The following is a 24797-nucleotide window of genomic DNA, read 5'->3' on the forward strand; positions in this document are numbered from 1 at the left end:
CAGCAAAGTGCAATTTCCTTTGGTAATGGTGCCATATTTGTCCGTTGGGACTCGCTCTTCTCAAAGAGGGTGTCATTGCTGCTGTGCCAACACTTAAATTCATGTTTACTGATTTATTAGTTAGTTTGTTAGTTTTTTTGGGTGGAAATTCAGCCAGAAGGGTTTCATTGTGATTTGCTCCGCATGCGTTAGAAATCCCGGCGTTCTGTGCTCTTTCTCTGCAGACACATCATGACTGAGCTGATTGAAACAGAGAGGCTGTATGTGGAGGAACTGCAAAGTATCATGGAGGTACAGTATCTCTGCTGGTTCTAGAATTGTCCTACACTGCATCACGGCTCACTTACATTAAAACAGATGCGATCTTCTATTGTTTAGTTGGATCTGTCTCAGTCCTTAAGCTCTGCTCTTCATGCTGTTGTTGGATGTTTAACATGCCCCTTTAACTCGAGCAAAAAAAAGACCATTCCAGTAAATTACCACTTGGACAGTGGCTAATCGCTAATATTCCGTAACTTTCTTCAGTTTCAGCGATGAGAAACTGGGTAAATCTTCCTCATCTCATCAATCATTTGTGTTCACTTTTGGTTTGACCTCCACATAGTCTGGCTAAACTGATGCCTTTTCACAGCTTGTTTGGTCTTGTGACTGTAACGTCTCTGGTCCTGTGATTTAGTGTGGGGACTCAAAAGAAATAAGAAATATAAATAATAAAGAAATATGGTCAAAATGAGCATGACAGAGCCAGAGATATCCCAACTTTTAGTCCCAAATATGGGTCCATCTCCATGAGCACTGGATCCTATACATCCCATAATGCAACTTGTTAGTGTCTGTTCTTTAGACTTAGACTGCCTGGTAAGCCCAATGGCCTTTCAAACATACCAGCAGCTTATAACACATGTTTTCTGTTTAACAGTCTATTCCTGATGGAATCTAGCTGAATGCGGTCGGTGTCATTTTATACTTAAAGCTAACAAAGCTAATTAAAAACTGAATAAATCGCTGTTGTTAAAGGGCCAGTGTGTAGAGTTTAGGGGGATTTATTAGCAGACATGGAATATAATATTCATAACTATGTTTTCATTGGTGTATAATGACCTGAAACTAAGAATTGTAGTGTTTTCGTTGGCTTAGAATGAGTCCTTCATACCTACATAGTACATAGGGAGCAGGTCGTCCTTAAGGACTCCACTATGTTTGTACAGTAGCCCAGAACGGACAAACCAAACACTGGCTCTAAAGAGAGCCTTTCATGTTTTAATATTACCTCAAGGCCACCGTAGTTCTCGCTTGGTGTTCAGTTGGTTGTAACCTGCGACCTCACCACTAGATGCCACTAAACCCCACACACTGACCCTTGAACCAAACTCCCAAAGGGGCTTTGAGTACAGAGCTAATCTTTAAATTCCATCCAATAGAGAGGGCTGGTCGAATCTGTTACTTTTATTAATGGTCATTTGAGATACATGTTAAAGTATCATATAGTGTTAAGTGTTATGAGTAAAATAAAAGAAAAAAGATGATAGAAGAAAATCAAAGGCTTGTCTGTGATGTAGCTCTTGGTATTCAATTTTATAATTTCAATAGGGAAATTCTTAATGCAAATAACTCCAGATATGAAATAGCATTTTGACTACTGGTACATCCCTGAGTTCAATAAGTGCATTGATTGCCTTAAAGAAGACTTTTCCTCATAAATCCAACCTCCAGACTCCTGTCAGTGTTTGAACTCCATATGATCTCCTGGGTTGAATATGTCCAATCAATTTTCTGTTGGTTTACACACGTAGGCATGCATTGATTCTGACTCTGCATTATATTGATTACATGACACAGAGCATGCGTGTTGGTGTATGTTGGTCTATAAGTCATTCTCATCACCCACAGGTGTCGATTTGTAGCCAGAGTTTGACACTGCAGATGTGCAGATGTTAAAAATCTCTGTTTCTCTTCTTCTTCTTCTTCTTCTACCCTCCTCCTTCTTTCAGGGTTATTTTGCAGAGCTGGATAACTCAGAGCTCAGCCACCTCATCCCCCCGTCGCTGGACAACAAAAGGGATGTGCTGTTTGGCAACCTGCCAGAGATATATGAATTCCACAACAGGTAGGCGGGATGCATCTTGAACATTGTCCTGCCTTCTGCTCTGTGTCTTATATAACATATCGGTAACAAACAAGAATGACCACAGGTTCAAATGGTAGATATAAATATGCTGTACAGCAGATAAAAAGGGCTGTATCACTGTCTGAAGCCATCATATTAGTATTAATATGAGTTACTTGTGTCATCAGACACCTTGTGATTATTTTGAATTTTGAATTTAATTTGTTTAGTTTTTCTCTAAACTGAATTAATGTTAGTCCAATATTCATGTTCTTTTAGCTCTTTTTTATTCTCCACCAACTACAGAAAAAAATATCTACTGTCGTGCAGGAAACTCTTTGATATGATTGTTAACCTTGATGTTGATATAGCACACTGATTAACAATTAGTTAGTTGAATTACAACACATCAAAATGTACTACAATGGATCTGTAAATTCATTCCGTCCATTGAGGCAACATGCATAGCAACATATTCAGGACATTGTTCTGATTGTTCATCAGCAATAAACTCTAAACAAGTAAGAGAAGGCAACAAATCAGACGCTAGCAGGTCTTTGTGGAATGCAGAAGGGGAATACAAATCTATAAATCTGCCATAAATAACAGTCATTTGACCTGCAGATCAGAGGGCTCTTCAATATTTACAAAAAACGCTCCGGCACACTTATTGCTGGTGTGTCATTGGTTAAGCTGCTGCGTGCCTAAGGCTGTCTGTAGTGCACATTAGGTTCATCAGAATGCAAACATTGATCAGAGCAGTGTTTCTCTGATGATGATGTTTTAAGTGAAGGCTTTTGGAAAAGCATGTCTGTGTACATGATATCTGAAGAAGTTATGAGTTAACTTACAGTACATTACATTACAGTCATTTAGCAGACACTTTTATCCAAAGTGAGTCATTCAGATCCTATCACAGCGTAGGCACAGCTACCGGAGCAATTCTATAATCATTTGTACAGAACAGTTGGTCACAGGTTGAAATCATCTGTTTTCTGCTTATTGGCCAAAAGATAAATGCAATGAGTAGCTACAGTACTGTTTGGATTCCAACACAAAGAAAACACAAACAACTTCAGGTATCACTTTCTATGACCCCCATGACTAAAATGTTATAAACTGCTTATAGCACTGTATAATTATAGTCATAAGCATTCATAAATATCCATAATGCTTTATAACAATAATCATAACACATTATAAAGCAAGGATCATAGTTATAATACACTATATTCTTTTTATATTGCGTTATAATCGTTATAAATTATAATGTAATTATAAGTTACTCAACGTGCTTGGTGTTTCTTTTAAGTAAAGTGAAAATATATCATTAAATCTATGCAACACACAAAATGTAAAAATTTATTTTTACTTTAATTGTGTGAAATTAAAAGCTGTTGTTTCATAAACTTTTTACCATCAATATCTGAAAGGTTCTGGCCTTTATTTGAAATAATTATGTTGCGGTAGTTTTCACAAACATTCATTGGCTGCTTTGGGACTAATAATTAATAGAGTAAGATGTGTGCTTTGTCTTTCCACTCACATCCGTCTATCCTCAGTCTGCATTGCAGCTCGTCTGTTTGCTGAAGGGAGTCACACACATACAGTAACTGGTTCAGTGAGTTCCAAACATTAGCATCAAGATCGTAAGTAGCGGGAGGAGCATCAGACTTTAAGTCTCATACAAACAAAGTGTTGTGTGACCACACCTGAGCACAGATAATACCATAAACATTTTACATACAGAGGCAGTGTTTCCATCATCAGCTGCCGTGGCTGTGCTGGTATAGCTGGCTCACTGTCCATCCTCTTTGTTAGCATGTTAGAGTCGGAGGGCCCCTCTACACTTTTAGTCCCAAGAGTGAAAGGCTCCACTCACTCCTGAGTTAAGTCAATGATTTGATCACTTCATGTGAAATGAATTCAATCTTATTGACCTGCAAACGTGTGAGGCCCTCCAATGTGTCTACATGGTAACCTTGGATTTGTAAAAACTAGAGAAAAGGTTCCAGAGTCTTATCTTCAACCATTTGAGGTCAATGCCTACCCTCAACCAGAGAGAGTTCCACAAATAGTGGGTCACCAGCGAGACCCGACCCCCCCTCCAATGTCCAGCCAATTTGAGAGAGGAGACAGTTTACGTCTACAATCCTACAACACTTCTTCCTGAGGGAATTCTGTTCCATAACTCTCCTACTGCACCCATAAATAACACCGTAGTCATTTTTATTCTCTGAAGGAGATTGTTTCTAACAACCTGTCATACCAAAACAAAATGGCGTGAGCCCATGCTCCTATGCTAGGTTAACACTGTAGGTAATAAGCTTCTTACCTGAGCATGCTAACATTGTTAGCCTACATTTGAGCAGACAAACACTATTGATTCCTTCTTTACAAATGTACACTCAAGCAGTGTGCATGGGCCATGGTAAAGGACACATATAGTCTCCGGGATGACCGGGCCAGTTTCAAACATGTGGTCAACGTTGTGGATTGAAACAAAAGAAAAACAAATGACTTGGTTATGTTTCGGCAACAAAATTACTGAGATTTAATAAAACATTGTGGTTTGGCTTAAAATGAGTACGTTGGTATGTACTGTAAGGGCCTAAAGGGGCCGGGTCATTAGAGGCACCTACGGTCCTGCCAGAGGGCTCCACCCATTCCCAGAGGAGAGCATTGGATCAGGGAAGAGACACACATGCAGCTGATCTCATCAGGGAGGTGAACAAAGGACAATCAGGGAAGCTGATCTGGTGGCACATGCTGAGAGAGGAGCTCAGTCTCTTCACCCCAAGATCTCCAGGGTGTTGGTTATAGTTGGAACTGGTAAATCGGCTAGCGGCCCGGCTGAGATTGTTTTAAATGTTCTAGTTTTGTAACGGTGGTCTTGACGGAGCTAGACTTTTACGTTTTTCTGTTTGCTTAATTAAAGACCCTGGTAACGGCTGCTCTGACTCTATCTTTGATCGCTGTGCTGCCACTATTTTCCTCGTGCAATCCTGTTACATTCTGTAACGTAAAACATTTAATATAAATTAAAATAAGTCAACACTGACTACTGGTTTCCACATCGGCCTCCTCCCTATGCGGACTTCTGCGGAAGTTGATTAGAAACAAACAAAAGGGAAATGTGTTATTTATTAGAAATAATAAATAATACATTTCCCTTAAAGCTTAATTGGCAACGTCATCTTTAGGACACCAGGCTGACATTGCACACCACTCCAGCGCGTTGAGGAATCCAAAGCTTGAATAACATGCTGTCCCGTTGCTTGGCTAGGACTGGACCGTTGTTGTTCAGGGGAGCAGTTTAATTAGCAGTTAATTTGTGCTCACAAGTTGGATTTGATCCACTTTGCCTTTCTTAAAGATTTGCACAGACAGTATAACAAATAATTAAGTTTTGTATACAGAAATATTGACCTTTTGGGACTTTTGTGGTCCCATTTGAGTAGTAGAGCAGGAGTTTACTTCCTGAAATCATAGCTCCGCTCCACTCCACAGAACTGTACAGCATGTGTGCTTGTGCTCGTATGAACAAAGGTGTCTGTGCCGACAAGATAGTCATTCAAAGCAACTGTCAAAAAGCAGACAAATTCAGAGACACCACATGCAGACTGCAGACTTCCTGAAGGCCTGAACCAAAGAGTTGCTCCTCCCTCTCCATGCACTTTCTTCTTAGTACACTTCCTTTCCTCTCTCTATTGCTTCCTGTTTTGCCTCTTTCTAGCCGTCTCCCTGTCAACTTGTTAGTGCTTCCTCTCATCTCTTCACAGTAACTGGTACAAGTGTGAGGTGGAGCCGTCATTGGACTGCCTAGGATTCTGTACTCTTCTATAAACTCCTCTTCTCTAAACTGTTCTTCTTTAAACTCCTTGGTTTTTACATTTCAAGGGGCCAAAACCTCACTTGTTGTGGGCCACCGTTTTTAAAGGAGTACTCCAGTGATTTAGTATTACACTTCCTTAAAGTTGGGAGGAAACGATGGATTAAAAGATAATACTTTTAGTCACTGAACTGATCATCATACTTTCATTCTGCTCATTATTTGCATACAGTCTTTTCAAAATAAACTTCTGTTTTCATTGGAAAATACTTAGTTTAGGTTCAGCCACCAAGACTAGTTTGTCCCATTTAGGAGAAGATCTTGGTTTGGGTTAGAATAACTACAGAAGTGCCATTACCTAAGTACAGACGTTACATGCAAATAAATCAACGTTAACTTTGCGTTTCAGGTGGCACAAACAGCAGTCTCTTGATGAAAGATGTTTTTGTTCAACCCATCCACCTGTTACATTTCCTGGTTCATGATTAGGTGGATTACATACAAATTGATTTCATGGGTTGTCTACGAAGTACAGCGCATTCGTTATCGGAAGGTATAGCTATGAATGCTATATGAGGCCGCTCCAAAAACACTTTCCATGATGAGTAGCATATCTTTCTTAGATGAGATGAGTAGAGTTAAAGGCCAACTTACCCAAGAAGATCCAAATGAATGACTACAGCAACTGTACTGAAGGAATGTCCAAGTTGTTGAAGCCAAAATCTGCTTACACACCTTAGTAAGTTGGCTTCCAGCCTGGCAAAGAACAAATGACAGTGTGTGTTCTCATTCTGTTTGTTCACAACTTACCTGCAGTACATTTCTGAGGGAGCTGGAGAACTGTGCAGAGAAACCAGAGCTGGTGGGAACCTGTTTTCTGAAAAGGGTGAGTTCAGTAGTCGTGTAATTGTATGTTACATGAGTATTTGTATTTTGTTAATTTACACTTTTACTGCTGAATAATAAATACTTTTTAAAACTACTTTTAGTACTTCGAGTACATTTTACTGATACTTCATCTGTACTTTTACTTGCAATGTATATATTTCTATATTTCTGTGTATATGTATTTTCTTGGGTCCTTTTAGATCCGGTCTCTAGTTCTTTTTTTTATTAATTTCTGTATTGAGGTAGGTCTTCTGTTCTGTTCCAGACAGACAATCTGGGGGATGGGTTAACATATTCTCCAGGGTGTAAAAGGAACCCAGTTCAGTGCAGGCGCTGCTTCAATGGACTAAAGTTGTCCCGATTGTCAGAGAAGGGAAACAGAATGAACCCAAATGCAGACAGACGAGGAAGCAGCAGCGAACACTGAGATTTTCATGGCTAAGAGCTACATGAATACTGTGAAAGTATCAAACATGCTGAATCCATGGAGAAATACACGCAGCTTGTATTCATGAACTGTGCCTTTAAACGAGCTGTCAGGACTTCTGTACGGTTGTGATGTCACAACTATACAATATATATCGACCTGTATTTATTGACCAGCTGATACCATCCAACGGTCATCTATGTTGCTTTGGACATCGGCAAACAAACTTTTTGTCACTTTTGTATGAGACACTTTGGTACTGGATTAAGTCCTTTGCTTTGTATAACCAACCGTTCAACCCCAAATCTTTGGATTTGAGAAAAAGAAAATTGCCAGTGATCATAATCCAGGCAGCAGTTACAGTATGTTTCCTTCAACACAGATTTGGCAAAGCAAATGAATAATTTTTAGACAGGGTTTGTCTCATGATGGTGGGCTCCTTTAATGAATGAGGAGATGAGGTTGACCAGCCAGTGATGTGCCAAATTGACAGACTTAGTGTTCCAGCAACAGCTAAAATTGACCAGAAACTGACAAGAGTTGATATACTGTCTTCACTCAGACATTTCTTTGTGTTGTCAGAAAGAAGAGCTGCAGGTGTATGAGAAGTACTGTCAGAACAAACCGCGCTCTGAAGTCCTCTGGAGGCAGTGTGGAGACAGCCTCTTCTTTCAGGTAACACACACACACACACACACACACACACACACTGAACAACCTCACTCTACAATTTATATTTCCTGCATTATCGACATTGTTGCTGTCCCATTTTTGCAAAGGTGTGTTTTGACATGAACATGCAGCTTTAACACTAGGTTCTGAAGATTTGTCTTGTGTCCCCTCCTGATGGACAATGGTTGGTGTTTGTGACAACAGGAATGCCAGAAGAAACTGGACCACAAACTGTCTCTGGATGCCTACCTGCTGAAGCCTGTCCAGAGGATCACCAAATACCAACTCATGCTGAAGGTAACCAACTCAGAACCCACAACACTTAGTGCTGTCAGTTGTAGGGAACTCTGAAGCCCGCTTGCTTGCTTTTTGGTTGAGACGCTTCTTTGATTGGCTACAAGAACTCATTAAAAATGATCCAAATTATGTTTGACTAATATTTCAGTAAATTAATAAAAGCTCTTTTTGAGCTTGGAGCCACAATCAGGGTGTAGTCTTTCAGGGAGCCAGAGTTATACACATCTACACCCCCGTTTTGGCGTTTAGAGGTCAAAGTTCTGAACTTTAATCCAGTTTTTTAGTTATTTCCAAGTTCATTTTTTGGGGGTGAGAGAGGGAGAGAGAGGTGCTACACATGCAACAGAGGTCCCAGGTTCCGTGGCATGCACTGCAGCCATTGGACTACCGAGGCACTCCAGAAAAAGAAAGTTTTGAAATTATTAATATTAAGTAGATTTTGTTAACAGCCCTTTTTTTATGAATATGCAGTCTGAAGGTACCACGTATCATTTGTACCACAAAATAAAATGTTAAAGTCGCTCAATACAGAATTCGGGGCATGCCTTTTGCCATCACACGGCTCTCACTCAACATGGCAGCGGCTGAGCCGGCGGCTAGCAGTGCTAACAATGCCAACAGTGTTGACGGAGCTAACAGTCCGTACCTGGGAGCCGGTAGGTGGGCGCTACGGTAACTGCCGCATGAGCACAGGGCAGAGCGGCGGCAAAGAGTAATTAATCAGTCTTTTTCTGACCCCTTCCTGTGTGTTCCAGGAGATGTTGAAGTGCAGTAAGGGTGAGGGGACGGCTGAGTTGGAGGAGGCTTTATCCACCATGCTGGACATCATCAAGTCTGTCAACGACTCTATGCACCAGATAGCCATCACTGGCTTTGAGGTCAGTGAGTGGAATTCATTCATCATCGCCATCATCATCATGTGCAAAGAGGATGATGTGCAAAGGAGGAAGTTGAGAAAACTTGATAAATAGGGCTGTTTGACCGACTGGTTATGTCAAATCAGTCTTACTGCGGTTGTTTTTTTCCGTTAAACTTCTATGTTGTGTTCCAAAATGAAAAAGACTAGTTCTGTCACCTGATATGTTTTTTATTTAGATAAGTTGAAAGTAGGCAAACTTTAGAAATGATGTTAAGTCAACCATTGTTTAGTTACAGAGCTGTTGGATTTGATTTCAAGTAGTATTTCACTCTCTTCTCAATGATCCACTGCAGCATTAGCTGTGCTGCGAACAGCTAAATCCAAACATGGATTAGTTGACCAGGGTTTGAAATTGATTGAATGAAGAGTTTTGAGAGCACAACCTCTTTTGGACTGTCCACACCACCTAAACTCAGCTCCAAATTATTTATCAACCAAACACACAAAGTTGTTGTGATTCTTTGGATGTGTGCGTTTTATTCTCAGTGAGGAAACATTTCTGACATTCCATCTCATTCCCTGGCGATTTATATCTGTGTGTTTGGTCTCACCAGCCGTTTCAAAGACTTTTCTTCTGTGCTTAGGGGAAATAGTGATGTATACCATAGTATGGATCTGCTTGGCTACACAGAGACACACCGTTTGCAATCATGGGTAAACGGATGTACTTTTGGGTCACTTGCTGGAATCCCTAGTTGTGTCAATTATTTTTGAGAAGACAGTCTCCAAACATAACAAATGCAGTAGAGATGCAGCTTATTCTAAGACGTCGAATAATCTACTTTGGGTAAACGTCTCTGGATTTATGACTTTGAAATTGAAAAAATTGAATAACGAATAAATACAAAAGCTGATTTTTTGTTATTCAATATTGTATTATTCAATACTAGAGGTTAGCTTGAGTATAACAGCAAATCATTAGCATTTACAACTCAATCTCTAATACTAGAAAAGGATCATAAGATCACAATCATGGTATTGTTGTTTATCAATGAATATTATGACCATAGTAAATAGTGTTTCTGATTATGGCGTTCATCATTTGCCGGGGACAATGTTCTTATTTTTAAAATAAATAATAAATAAAAAGTCAGTGAGATAAGGTAAGACAATATAATAAATTATAATAAAGAAAATACATATATACCGTACATTATAAACTTTAATTCATATTGAGTTAGAAAAACGGACTGATTTTAACTGTATAATTTGCATTAGTTTAAAGTAGAGTGACACCATCACACAGTCAGTGATGTCATACAGGACGTCCTGCAGATGGTCGACACCAGTTAAGGTTTGATGGAAGCAGATTTAAATCTTTAGCATCTGACAAAGTTGAGAATTTTATTCCTAGAAAGAAATAAAAATTGACGCTGGATCCTGGTCCGGTCGTTTTATTTCAGAAGGGAACTCTCTGAAAGCAAATGGACACTTTGTTTATGCAACTACATCCCACTGTGACATGCCATGTGGTCGACTGTTGAGATCAAATGGAATCAGATATTGTCACTGATTTTCAATACAAATCTATTTCACCCATTGGTCTGAATATAAGACAATGTTTTTTATGGAACATTTTAGTATACCTATCTGAATTTCCTTTTTTTCTGGGAGGACAGCTCAAACAATTGATTGGAACAAACGCTCTTAACGGTCTTTGATCTCTTAATAAGACTTGATTCATTCTTCCTGTTCATGAGCAGCTGCTCGTTCATGAGGTTTGGTTGTGAGCATAATCAATGCCAAGGATTTGTTATAAAATGCTGCCTGTTCTACACCGTTTGTGAACAACAACTTCACACCAGGTGTCAGAAATTCAGCAAAATTAATTTTAACGAACTAAGCGGTGTCAGTAGTGGTACTAAGGGGCCCAAAAAAGGAGAAAATATCTGAGCTGCATTGTGACACAAATAAAGAGGGAATGTGTCCACATGAAGTAAGAGGCCAAAAACATCTCACTTAAAGGGAAAATTTGGCAACATTATTATGATGGTAAATGTAGTCCATTGAAGCAATAGATTTCTCAATACGTGCTGTATTGATTCAGAAAGCTGAGTTCCCTTGCTCGTGGAGCCGTGCCGGCAGTGCCTACATATACCAGGATGCATTGAGCTCGAGCTCCTGGCGCCAAGCCAGGACATAGTGTAGCTGAGTTGCTTATGTAAGGAGCTTTTGTTGTCTGAACCAGCGTGAAAGTGTTTGCACTCGGCAGCTAAAGATCTGGAGGTTCCCCGTCGGCTATTTAACCCCATTGCTGCTGCAGCCGCCACTTCTCTCCTCTGCTTCAATATATATGGCTGAATATCCAAAACACTGTAGGATGTGTCCTCGTCAATAACGTCCTAAGTATAAGTATAAGAATATGTTTTCTTTAAACTTCATTTACACAACGGAATGGGTTTAGGAAGCTCTGTTTTGCATCTAGAGCATGACACCGCTGGCTACCCAGAGAGATGCAGAGATGAGTAGATTGTAGTTCTTCCTCCCCTCAACTACGTGACGGTCACGTCAAACGAGAGCACTGGATGCATGAAATACAAAGGATTTCACAGTAGAACTCAGCTTTCTGGATTCATATAGCTCACAATTATGAATGTATTGCTTCAATGGACTACATTTACCATCAACACTGAATGGACATCCACATCAAAAGTGGCAAAATCATTTTTTAAGCTATCCGTGACTTCCTGCAGGAGGCAGTCAAATCAATGTGACAGTCAGAGATGGATGATTTAATTTGTTCCATCACAGGTGTTATAACAATCTGCAGAAACATCCTGAGTCCACAATAGGAGTGTTATAATTGTACTAATTCCAATAGATAATAATAAACTGAAATGATCGACGCCTGTGAAAAAACAAGTTTTAAGAATTTTTAGAATGATTCTAATTGGCTTCAAGGACCAGATGTACTCCAAAACACATGTGGACCGTTTCTTACATTAGCTTTTCCGTAAATATGCAATCTGTGTGGTCATGGATTGTGTGTGTGTGTTTCAGATATATATATTAGCTATCATAGCTATTAGCAAGGTACAAGCTATGGTTCAGGTTATGTTTGGCAGTGCAAATACATTTTTAATTTACAAAGTTGGGTTAATGTGCATTCCAGCTTGTAGAATTTGACAACGGTACTCAAATAAGAGTTTACAGGTAGAAGCGTTGGAAGCAAAGTGCTATGACTGTACTGAGTGGTGCTCTAAATGTCTGACTGTCTATGTGTTGATGTTCACAGGGGAACCTGAGTGAACTGGGGAAGCTGCTGATGCAGGGATCCTTTAATGTGTGGACTGACCACAAGAAAGGCCACAGCAAGGTACAATCCCATAATCCAGTGGACGGTGTTACTGTCTCTATGTTACCAGAAGTAGTTAATACAAACATGCCTGCCTTTTTGACATTAGTCAAACCGAATACATTTATTCTGCAAGTTTTAGCTGCTTTTAGTTTTTTCTACCATTGGATGGTTGGATGGATAAAGGGTTGGATGGATGGGTGGTTGAAATTATGGATGGTTGGATGGATGAAGGGACGGATGGATGGTTGAAATGATGGATGTTGGATGGATGGTTGGATGGATAAAGGGTTGGATGGACAGTTGAAATCATCTATGATTGAAATGATGGATGATGAAGGGTTTAAATGGATGGAGAGTTGGCGGGTTGGATGGTTGAAATGATGGATGGATAAAGGGTTGGATGGTTGGATGGATGCATGGTTGGATGAATGGATGGTTGGGTGGATGAAGGGTTGGATGGATAGATGGATGGTTGAAATAATGCATGGCTAAAATGATGGATGGATGAAGGGTTGGATAGTTGGATGGTTGGTTGGATGAATGGATGGTTGAAGCAATGGATGGATGGGTGAAGGGTTGGATAGTTGGATGGTTGGACGGATGAAGGGTCGGATGGATTGATGGTTGGGTGGATGATGGATGGTTGGTTGGTTGGTTGGTTGGATGCATTCAACCACACAAGATTTAGAGAGAGTGCTCATAGATTTTCATATTGTATAGAAATTAGCTGAAAAGGAAAATGAGCCTGGAGCTTGTGGAAAAGTCCTCAAGAGAAGAGCAGGTTTGAGAATTGATTAGTTGAAATCTGAGATGTCATTTGTAGTAAATGGGTTTAAACATTCATTTAAAACCATCGGGTTTTTATATTTATATTTTATATTTATCAAAGTTCAAAGAAAAGAAAAAACAGGGAAAAATAATATAGATGTGTCTGCACAAAATGCAAATGGGGACTGCAGTAGTTGTTGCATTTGCTGATGGTGAAAGAAGACCATCTGTTGTAGAACATGTATCCTCTTCAGTAAGGGAAGAGATGCATAACAGACAAACACACAGGAAGCAAGAGGGCTTATGATAAATATGGCGTTAGTCTGGAGAAACACAATTGGTAGCAATACCAGGATTATTCACCAGTTCTCAGTTGTTTCTTACCACACTTAATTTGAAAACAAAACTATGTATCAACATGAATATGATAGTTGAACAGTTGAATGATTAATGGTCATACTGATAAAATAACTAATCTCCTGGTTTCAGGTGAAGGACTTGGCCAGGTTTAAGCCCATGCAGAGGCACCTGTTCCTGTATGACAAGATGATGCTGTTCTGTAAGAAACGAGAGGAGACCACAGATGGACACGAGAAGACCCCGTCCTACAGCTTCAAACACTCGCTCAAGGTCAGACACAGATGATGTTCTTTCTCCAGCTGTCCGTTTTGTTTGGTTGATGTCACACCTCTGTGTGTAGCAAAGTGATGAAGACCTCACTGTAGTCTGATGGTCTGAAACAGCAAAAGTTGAATTTGTGTTTCAGCTAAATTCATCAATTCTTAAATGCTCATTTTATGGGTGTCCGAGACAAAACTGTTTTAAATTGAACTTCACTGAGTTGGTGTAGATATGGTGTAGTGTACACAGAATATACATAAGAAGTGGACAAAGTCATCGTGACGGCAGCCATTGGCTTGTGGACTACAGTTTTGAAGCCTTGAGTTCATTATTTTGGCCGTCACCATCTTGTATTTTTTACAACCAGAATTGACACGAAAGAGTGGAGCAAAGAACAACTGAATGCTGAACAACATTTTTAGGCGACCAAAATGTTACAATTATCTTTCATGAAGTGAAAACACACTATGAAAGGGTTAAAGTTCTAAAACTAAATCAAAGACAACTCCCAGACCGGACAACGGCGTGGTAGTGACCTGTCAATCACTGTGTAGCCCCGCCCTAAAGCATCCCCTGCTTTATGGTCTGTGTGACTCTAAATGGACCATAATGTACTAAATGAACATCATGCTGTATTGAAGAAGACTTGAAACTAGAGATTGAGACCATAAACTCATGTTTACAATGTTTACTGAGGTAATAAATCAAGAGAGAAGTAGAGTCATTTTCTCATAGACTTCTATACAACCAGAGGAGTCGCCCCCTGGTGGACACGAGAGAGAATGGAGGTTTAAGGCACTACTTCATTGGAGAATCAAAAAACATCCTTGATGTATTGTTATCATGGGGAGGGGGGGGAACAGCAGAACTATATCAAAACATCCATTTACAAACTGTCAGACAAGTCGCAGTATAATCTCCCAGTCTCATTTATCCAATTACAGTATATGCTCATTACTTCCAAATCTTGCTGTTGTAAACATAACTCCCTCTAATGTCTCATGCACAGACTTGCGCAAGCATAAGACAATAGTGGAGGAAATGTTTTAAATAGTACGATTTTAGTAAAGATGCATGTGTTTGGGACATAGTGAGCATACAACTGGGTTTCTTCAAGAATTCAAGGTAAGACCCGGTGAGTAACTGATATGCAAATTGTCATTTCAAGGTTTAAGTATTCCTTTAACAAGCAGTATAGTTAAAGTGTATTTAACTATACGACTTCTTACCTTGTTTCAACTCTCTCTCTCGCACACACACACACACACACACACACACACACACACACACACACACACACACACACACACACACACTGACATTTCAGTCAAATGAAACAGGAAGTTGGGGCTGGAGATGGTTATGTGGAACATTTCAAAGAGGAAGGAGTGTAAAGACTGTTGATGTTGAGATAAAACGTGAGGTCTTTTGATGACTCTTGTAAACAGGATGAGTAACCCAGTGAGGTGGAGGACAAGGGAAGATAGCAGCTCACAGAAAGCCTTTTTGACAAGACAAGACATTTCAGTGAAAGTAATCATGTTGTTTTAATTGTTGTAGTATTATGTGCAAATTCATATATTACATGTTATCATCTTGATGGATCAGATTTTGAAGTTCTGGAAACATCAAAGCTGCATGGATCCATTTTTGGCCACTAGGCGCCAGAAAGGCTCCACATCAGCGCACACGTATTATTGTTTCATCTTGGAAGCATGTGTTGCTTCAGTTTATCATTCAAAATAAAGCTAGTCACTGGGTGACAAAGATGAAGAAGCATGATACAAATAAGTACTGTCTCTTCCGCGCGTTACCCTTGACACAGAACACAATCTCCACACACACATGAGAATAAATACATTATTCAAAACGTTGACTTATGATGTTGATATTCCTAAAAGTATTATGGAAGGAAAGGATAATTCACATTGCACATTTTAAGTTAAAAACTCATTGACTTGTACAGACTGTTCATCTCCACACATCTGGACACATTCCTCCACATGAAGCCTGAGGGAACTGGAGCTGTCATTGATGAATATGCTGTACAGCACCTCAGGTTCCCTTCCAAACAAGTCCACAGAAAGAAGTGAAGTATGAAAGAGATTCAATCGCGTTTCTTTTTTGGGTCAGCAAAATATCTCAGTGTATCACACTTGTGTTCCTGCCTGTGTTGTAATGGACAGTAACAGAGTTGCTCCAATGAAGGCTGAAACTGACACCCAGTGACCCCCCCCCCCCCCCATGAGAGCAGGATCAGGTTATTATGAATGATCGACGAAGCTCCTTTCATTCCTTACCTGCCGTTAGAATTGACCTATTCTGTGACAAATGCTTCTGTCTGCAGGTGTGTTCAGGTTCAATCATAGTTGTCGTTGCCGATGCATTCAAGTGCCAAATCTCATGACCACCATCCTTTCATTAGAATACTAGCAGGTTGGACTACTGTACATGATCTCTTCACTACAGATCAAGACTTGGAAAAGATAGCACATTACTCCTATTGTAGCCTCACTGCACCGGCTCCCTCTGACTTCATAGATGCTGGTGCTGTAACTGTTCCTAAAGTAGCCACAAAGGGGGAATTTCCAGCACCTGCTGGTTGGTTACTGGGTGTTATGTTTAGTCTTCTATGTGCTCTTTTCTTTATTATGGGGACTTCAAGGCAACAGAAAGCAAACACAGTGCTCTGCTGTGGGTCTTTGTAATGGGTTCATCTGACCATGACCAGCTGACACTCAGTCCTCAGCTCGTTGTGGTGACACAGCTTTGCTGCATCTCACAGTGTCTCTGTCCATCTGTCTGTCCAGATGAGCTCTGTGGGGATCACCGAGAACGTCAAAGGCGACATCAAGAAGTTTGAGGTGTGGTACAACGGCAGAGAGGAGGTTTACATCATCCAGGTATGTTGATGCCGGCGGAATGAGTTTAACACTAAAAAACAACACAGCAAATATTTGATAAAAGTCGAAAAAGTCAATCGTAAAACTTGTCATAAAACTGAAAATGATACAAAAGATTTCCTTAATATTTCATTTTGTTGTAGATGTTTGTTGGGAGGCATTCAGTGACCTCTAACACAGTCCTCCTCTTGGGGGCAGTGTTGTACCACACAGCTCTCCCACTGAACAGAAAAACAGCATTGGCGTTAAAAAGCTATCTGTATATGTGTGTGTGTGTGTGTGTGTGTGTGTGTGTGTGTGTGTGTGTGTGTATATTCTTCCCCAGGCTCCTTCCATGGATGTGAAAAATATGTGGGTGTCAGAGATTCGTAAAGTTCTTACAGGCCAGCTAGAGGCGTGCAGAGGTACACACACACACACACACACACACACTAAATATCTCCCTCTTCATGTATTTTTTACCCCTTTCATAACAACGTACTTCAGTTCTAACTTGAAGCTGAAGGACAGGCACGTGTCTGTTTGAATCCATTCATCTCTTGGTTTCTGTTTCCAGTATACACATGTATTATTCTGTTTCTGTCGCGTTTCAATGAAGTGCGTCTTACAACTATCAGTGAGTTAAATTAGTCTGTCAATGGAGCACAAACAGCTGTTTCTTTTCACATCTAGCTCAGTGATTGAGGGTTTCTTTTGACCAAACCAGAGTTGGTGATGGTTGAAACATTGGAAAGACGTAACAGGACAGAGTTTGAATGAAGTGTGTTTTACGATCAGCTTGGTAAAATGACTGTCTCTGTCGATGGAGTCCTGTGGCTTTTAGGAGAGCTTATTAATTGTATGTTTTCTATGTTAATACATTTTAATAACTGATTACATTCCACTTCAAAGCGCGCCACGTAGCATAGCGCTAGAAAAGGGGCGGAGATTAGCATGTCACCCAGGTGTCATGATCCCATCACAAAGACAGAAGTCTTAGTGGGTGTTGGTGGTTTGTTGTCCAGTGGAAAAAGGTTCTACATGCAGACTAGTTGCTGCTATTGTATACATCTTCACAATTCCCCAGACATTTCCCAAACTGCTGTTTGTAAAACTTTTTAAAATTCTATTCATATACTGTTTGATTTTCTATTCTATTTCCCCTTGCGGAGGCTCCGTCATTACTTCCTGCTGCAGCAACTCAATTTCTTTCTGTTATGAGTTGTTTTTAGTCTGAACTCCCAGCGTTAACCACAGGTGTTTACAGCGACCACAGTAAAGAGTCACAGTTTGACACGCTGGGCTACCCAGAGGCTTAGAAAGGGATGCTGATGGGTCTGACAAAGAGTCCTTGTGACGAGTTGGAATTAGAACATGCTGGTAAACAGTAGCTCAGAAATGTCATTTAGAAAGTACTAATTCGTTTTTTTCCAATCTTGTGGTGGTGAGAAACGTAATCGCTGCCTGCATTATGTTCACATGCAACATTTTTTAATCAAATGAAGCGAAAGGAATTTTTTGTATTACACCTCTCCCTAACCTAAACCAAGTCCTGTGAGCGCCTTCACATAACCATTCAAAATAGTTCATAATGATATGAATATGAGTGGATGTTGTATTGCAACACTGGATATTTTGACACAAATGAATTACATTGTCAGTGAACATTTTACTGAAGGCATCAATACCAACACTTCTCCTCATTATGTCGATGAGAAAGCATAACCAATACTTGATAACGTTGCTGACAAAAAGTGTCTCCTGTTTCAAATGAGTGGCAGATAAATGTTATTTCTAACAGACACGGTTCCATACATAACGGATTACAGTACATACAAAGAACTCCAACCAGCAGTGAATGACTGGGAGATTGTGATGGACATTTTATAGATTAAACTAGACTACTGTTGGGAATAACATAGCCTCAAAAAGGGGCACCAATATGTTGGGAACGTAAAGGAGGGTGTTTGGGTTATCAGCATCTAAGAAACTAAATTCTTGACATCAATAGAATTATTAATGTCAGTAACAATTATTAATGATTATTAATAACGGGGCACCACCCTGCGAACAGGGACCAATAACCAAACGATAAACTAAGTCTCATAATTAGTGTTCACTCACAATGTCAATAGTCTGAGTACTATTACACATTCAGAGTGAAAGTGAAGGTTTAAGTTCGAGCACAGACCACATATACAGCTATTATCACAATACATACACAAAGTAATCACAGACAGCTGCTCTTTAAAATATAACAGTTTATTACGTTCTAATACTAATGATCTAGTCAACTAATATCTAAACTAACAACTATACATTCATGAGCACGCTATCTAAAATCAACAGACGATTGAAAAGAGGAGGGGGGAGTGTATGTGTACGTGTGGTGTGTGTGTGTGTAGGGGCAGGAGCGAGGGAACAGCTCAGCGACGTATGACGTAGTTGGGACGTGGTGACGTCTCTCATGCGTGAGACTCAAAAATGGCGGATAGCCAACAGGAGACCCGGCGTCTAGTGCCGGTAGCCGTTTAGGACGTAGCTACATTAGCTCAAAGCTATATGTGTGTGTGTGGATTAGTAAAAGAGAAGGGAAAGGAACAAAACAAAATGAAATAAAACAAGAGATTAAGATCCTTCGCTCTGCGCGGGAGTATGGAAGATTGCTCTCTCAGCCAGGGGAGCAAGAACCGCGACTCTTTGTCTCAGCCGGCGGTTTTGACCTCCTGAACTGATGAGAAGCAACTTCGACCTCACTGCGGCTGTCTCAACACAGATCACGGTAGCATGAAATACACGGTAACTTCTACACTACACTAGCAATTTCAGGGATCGCCAGTGTCGGTGATCATAAAGCATACACCACGTTATAAAAACGAACAGTACTTTAAGCACACAAACAAGATAAAATAAACACAAATGAACTCTCTCTAACTCTGCCCAGACTCTATTTCTAAACTGTTAGACCTAGGTTTTGGTTGAAAAGGGAAACAACGTTGGTGTGCTCCCTAGCTCGACGGAGGTATCGATGGAAAAAGCATTGAGGTGGGGGTTGCAGGTAGTTTTATAGAACAGTGGCTGAACCACAGGGGTCCTGGGGTGTCTTGGCTCTCGGGCAATTAGATTGCAGCGCTGCTTTCAGGTAACTTCAGGAACACAGTTTTTTTGGGGGGAGGAAACTCACACCCTAATGTGAATTTCTTCAGAGTTGGGGTTTGGTGCTCAAACTACAATCAGGATGAAACCTTTGCTTGCAAAAGGGAAGGCCTGACTCTCTTTGTTCCACAGCACATGTCGAAGCCATATAGTCAGGTCCCAACACTACCAATAGATTAATCAATAATGACAATAATTGTTATTAATAGTTGTAGCCATAGTGTAAGAATAACACATAAACACACAAATGTATAGATGCTCTAATATAACTGCAGACACACACACACACACACACAGTGACACACACCTCTCTCTGTGTCTCTGTGCACTGGCCTCCGTCCCCTCTCTCTCCCAGTGTGTTCCTTCCTCTCTCTTCCTCTTTGTACCAGTAAGCATCACTCGTCCACAGTTCCACTCTGTGGTCCTGACTGACAGGAAAACCACCCTCTGTGAGCCGCACGCTTTACCCGTCTGACAACCCGCCTGTGTGGGAGTGTGTGTACCTGTCCCTGTGTGTGTGTGTGTGTGTGTGTGTGTGTGTGTGAGGGCAGACTAACTAATAATACAGCAGCCCTGTCATGAAGCCTGGAGAGCAGAGGCTGTAGGAGGTTCTGACGGTCCAGTGCAGCCAGCGAGCGGTGTGTGTGATTTACACCTCTGACTCCATGTGAGGAGGGTGGAGCAAAGACAGAGAGGGAGAATGAAATTGGTGTGGGAAAAGGAGAGGGTGGAGATTGAAAGTGATGGGGGAGAGAAGAGAAGAGAGAGGCAGAATGATGGGTAGAGAGAGACAAAGAGACAGACAGACAGAGAGAGAGGAGAGATGTTCACGGTGGAGATGGAGGCTGAGGGGCAGCACAGAGGGAAATAAGGAGGCTTGTGAGAGGAGGGAGGGCAGCATGTGAGGAGAAAGGAGGGTGGAGAGAGGGAGGACGAAGAGGAGCGCCAGCCATTTCAGCTCTGAGAGAACGAGAGAAAAGAGGAAGAGATGGATTATAATGTGAAATACATCTGTACAGATGGAATACTCATTGAAAACAAAAAACGGCTTTAAGGTAAATTTAAAGGAAAACCCAAAGTTGGGCATTGACTCAAGGTCCATTCATTAGCTTTTTCTGGAGCTTTCATCCACACCTCAAGGTCTTCAGCATCTTTTTTGGGGGGTTCAAATGACTGTGTCTGGGCTCAAGAATGAACATCCACTCATCTCTGATCTCACTGACAACTGAGCAAACTGAAGAAGAGCATGAGATGTCGTTGGATAAAGCTTGTTATTGAAAGCTCATCCTCGAACTATTTCCAAGGTCAAGAATGAATCGTACTTATACCTACAGAAGGTAACGCACTGTAATTCATAACCTTCTTGCTTGGAGAGGAGGTCTGGATGAATGGATGGGTCAAACAAACCCAGGAGGCTGCTGTTCATGTCCCGTGTGAAAATAAAAGTCAACTTTGACTCATTTTACATTACTTTTATGCCAGTTATGTACATAGGTGCATAATAGGTGCATAATTCCAAATTCAGTACGTATCTATGATTGAGGGATTGCCGCACTCTTCTTCTTTTCGTGTCACTGAAGCGTGATGGTTATATGACAGTTTCCCATTTCTTTATACAGTCCTTTGCATTTTTATTGAACACTACAAGGTCTTTTGAGTCTCAGGGTTGGGTAGTAGAGGGCAGACAAGGCAGTGCTCCATAGTATGGTCTGCTTCTCCACAGTCACAGGTAGTTGGGCCAGCCTTGTAGCCCCATCTGACCAGAGCAGCTTTTGATCGTCCCGTTCTCCTTCTGAGGCGGTTTAGTGTTTTCCATTGAGCTCATGGTGCTTCTGGGCCAGGGGGAAGGTTTTCAGTGGGGGGTATTCCCATGACGGTTGGAGGAGGGTCATTCTCAAGCTCTTCCCTCCAGCCTGCCGCACTCTGGAGAGCAGCCAACGGTGCTAATAGCAAGAACAATGCAAACAGCGGTAACGGTGCTGACAGAGCTACAGTAGACTGTATATACACTGTGTATAGCTATTGGTGGCACAATTAATGAATTTACTCATGTTAGAATAAGTGAGGGGGCGCTATATAGCGAGAAGACCTATAAAGAGACCTATAAAATATGAAATTTTTACGACTGAAAATGTTTGTCATTGAAGCTGAGTGTTGTGCTATTGCAATATTGAAACAAATCAGTCCAAATCATGTGTATTATAGCCTACTGTCCTTTCTATCACTAAACATCTTCAGAATAAAGAAAGATATACTACAGGTCAGACAGTTGTTCCTGTAGAGAGAGCTGTGGGGTCAGCCGGAGGCAGTCGTGTTGCCATGTATAGACATGCAGAACGTAACAGTGTGAGGGAAGTGGAAAACTGAAGAATGAACTGCATGACTACATGTTTATCATATTCACAGTAACAAGCCAACTCAATGCCAGGGGTTTGAAAAGAATGGACTGTTAGATGCAAGCCTGTGTCTGTAACTGCTCCTTACCGCTGCCCCTGCTATGCTTCTCCTCTCAGACTGTTGTTGGCTGCACGCCCCACAATGTGACCAGCCGTTATGAATAAAACATGGACGGATCCATGATGAGAAAATATATCCATTTTGCTGAATACAATATTTGTAGCATGTGGAATGGCTCCATGCTGAGTCTGCATTTGTGCGACAGCTTCATTGGTCACTTGGAATGGGAGGCGACAGGCGGGATCATTCGCAGAGCTTGGTATCTCACTTATGTGAGCTATGCATTTGGCCGTGGCTGCGCCTCACCGTCTGCAGTTATTTTACTAGATCTTTCTCTGGAGGTTTCTTGTCGCTCATCAGTCCTGTGGCAGGTCGGATCTGTTAACGTTGCATTTATCAAGCCTCTTGTTTAGGTATGGGTTGATGTGCGAAGCTGTGTCCCCGGTGACTTCAGTGTTGCAATGTTTTTTTCTGTCTTTTAGAAGCCGCTAAGTGATTTCTATCGGGGAAATAAACACAGCTTGGTTGACGCAGCAGTTTGGGCGATTTAATGCATCGAGATTACTCAGAAATGTTGGAATGGAAGGAGAGATGAAGCTTTTTGGTGTAAAAGATGTTGCTGCTCTGGAAGTCACAGCTGATCAAGAAAACAGTGCTACCCATCATTGTTTCTTCTCCTCTACGATATATTATCTGGGACTGCGTAACAAGGACTCACCTTGCTACTAGTTCCTGTCCTGTATCAGGGCACAGAATAAACACAATTACGAACATGGCTCAGTAGCCACCTCAAAACAAGTTGCGCTGGAAGCAGAGCAACAGAGGAAGACAGGAGCTGTGCAATGAGAAAATAAGCTAATGGGAAAAATAATGATAATACATGTGGTGTATTTATGAAAAATTATTGAATTATAAAATTGCTATAACTTTGTGATTCTGTTTAGGCCAGCAGAGAAGGCTTAGCTGGCCCTGACGGCCCACCACTGGCTTCATCATTAGTGATGTTGTTCATCTACGTGACAGTTTATCACGTTTTCACTGAAGCGTAGAAAAAGCTCTCCAATCGCAAGATCCCAAGCCCAACAATGGAGTTTAACTTTGCATTATGCCTCCTGCTGTTAATATATTGGAGGCCTTCCCGCTTTATCACCACAGACTGTGTATAAAAAGTGGACGTAGTCGTTGTGACTTCACCCATTGGTTTGTGGACTGCGGTTTTGAAGCCTTGAGTTTAGCATTTTTGCCGTCACCATCTTGTTTTTTTGTATCCAGTGAATGAAAGTGATCAGATTTGAACTGCAGAGGATTAACGCTGTGGTAGACCCGCCGTATACGACTCTGGTAGCGACCTGTCAATCACAAGGTAGCCCCGCCTCTAAAGCACACCCTGCTTTATGGTCTATTTGACTGTAAATGGGACTATAATTTACTAAATGAACATCATGCTGTATTGTTGGATGATGACTGGTCACTCTCAGTAGGAGTTGATCTTTTGGGACACAGACACTGTCTGATCTCTCCCTAATCATTACCAAGTATTCTGAGTTGCCGACCTTAATCATTGAGGCGGCAGACCAGAGAATGCTTCCATGAATGATTTCTGTAAAAGTCACAGGGATAATTGTCACTGAAGAAACAATGCAACGGTTTGATGAACAGTAAAACGTAATGTCTCTATTGTGTTCACAGAAGCCAGCCAGCTTAACATCTACGGGGCCCCCGTGAGGTCAGCAACCAAGTTCATCTCACAAACTGCAGCATGATATAATCTTCTCAGCACAAAAAATCTAACATAAGAGTTAAAAAAACGGTCCCTGTGCTCCATGTACTGCAGGAATGTGCGTAAGATGGCGCTGAGACAGTCCGATTCATCGAGTCCAGAGTCTGGCTTCAGGAGAACCAACCCCAGCCCCAATATGAGGCAGAAGAGAGGTGAGAGGTCCCTTTAGAACAGACTCCAACCAAAAGAACTCTTTATAAATGTTCCTTTGTTATTTCCCATTATTTTGTAGAGGAACAGTTATAAACTGTAGATGGGAAATGAAGGGATCACCCTTTAGGCTGCAGATTGTAGAGTGTTCTGTTGCAACATAGTGTAGAAAGAAATAAAAGGTCTGTTTCTGTCCAAGCAGCGCTGGAACATCGTTCATTAGTCCAGACTGAATAATTAACAGATATAAAAACAAAGTAACCACCGTAATATTTTCACTGTTTACTAACCCTGTTTTACCAGGAAAAAAAGGCGTACTGGTCTACTGCCAATGGGAAAGGAGTATGTCGCTTATTTATAGCCAGTTTTCCCACGTTTACAAAAAACTGTGTATACGTACTAATTTTGGTGGCAAAAGGGCATTCGTTTTTCTGTTTTCTTTGTGTGTTTTCTCCACTCCAGCCCCGCTCTTACTCAGAATTGGCTTTGAACACCACACACACACACACACACACACACACACACACACACACACACACACAC

General features: G+C 41.0%; 1 protein-coding gene across 1 annotated transcript in view; it reads left to right on the forward strand.

Annotated features, from left to right (window-relative positions):
- The window catches only part of mcf2l2 (MCF.2 cell line derived transforming sequence-like 2), a 79907-nt gene that overhangs the window by 34206 nt on the left and 20904 nt on the right, over window positions 1-24797 (forward strand). Inside the window, exons 13-24 of the mRNA XM_031877438.1 lie at window positions 225-291; window positions 1992-2107; window positions 6756-6825; window positions 7837-7929; window positions 8131-8223; window positions 8979-9101; window positions 12378-12458; window positions 13698-13838; window positions 16640-16732; window positions 17058-17136; window positions 24014-24050; window positions 24159-24256. Of these exons, the coding sequence (XP_031733298.1) occupies window positions 225-291; window positions 1992-2107; window positions 6756-6825; window positions 7837-7929; window positions 8131-8223; window positions 8979-9101; window positions 12378-12458; window positions 13698-13838; window positions 16640-16732; window positions 17058-17136; window positions 24014-24050; window positions 24159-24256 (1091 nt within the window). The remainder of the gene's footprint in view (window positions 1-224; window positions 292-1991; window positions 2108-6755; window positions 6826-7836; window positions 7930-8130; window positions 8224-8978; window positions 9102-12377; window positions 12459-13697; window positions 13839-16639; window positions 16733-17057; window positions 17137-24013; window positions 24051-24158; window positions 24257-24797) is intronic.

The sequence above is a fragment of the Anarrhichthys ocellatus genome, unplaced genomic scaffold (assembly GCF_004355925.1).
Source record: "Anarrhichthys ocellatus isolate YVR2014 unplaced genomic scaffold, GSC_Weel_1.0 scaffold136, whole genome shotgun sequence".
Classification (NCBI taxonomy): Eukaryota; Metazoa; Chordata; class Actinopteri; order Perciformes; family Anarhichadidae; genus Anarrhichthys; species Anarrhichthys ocellatus.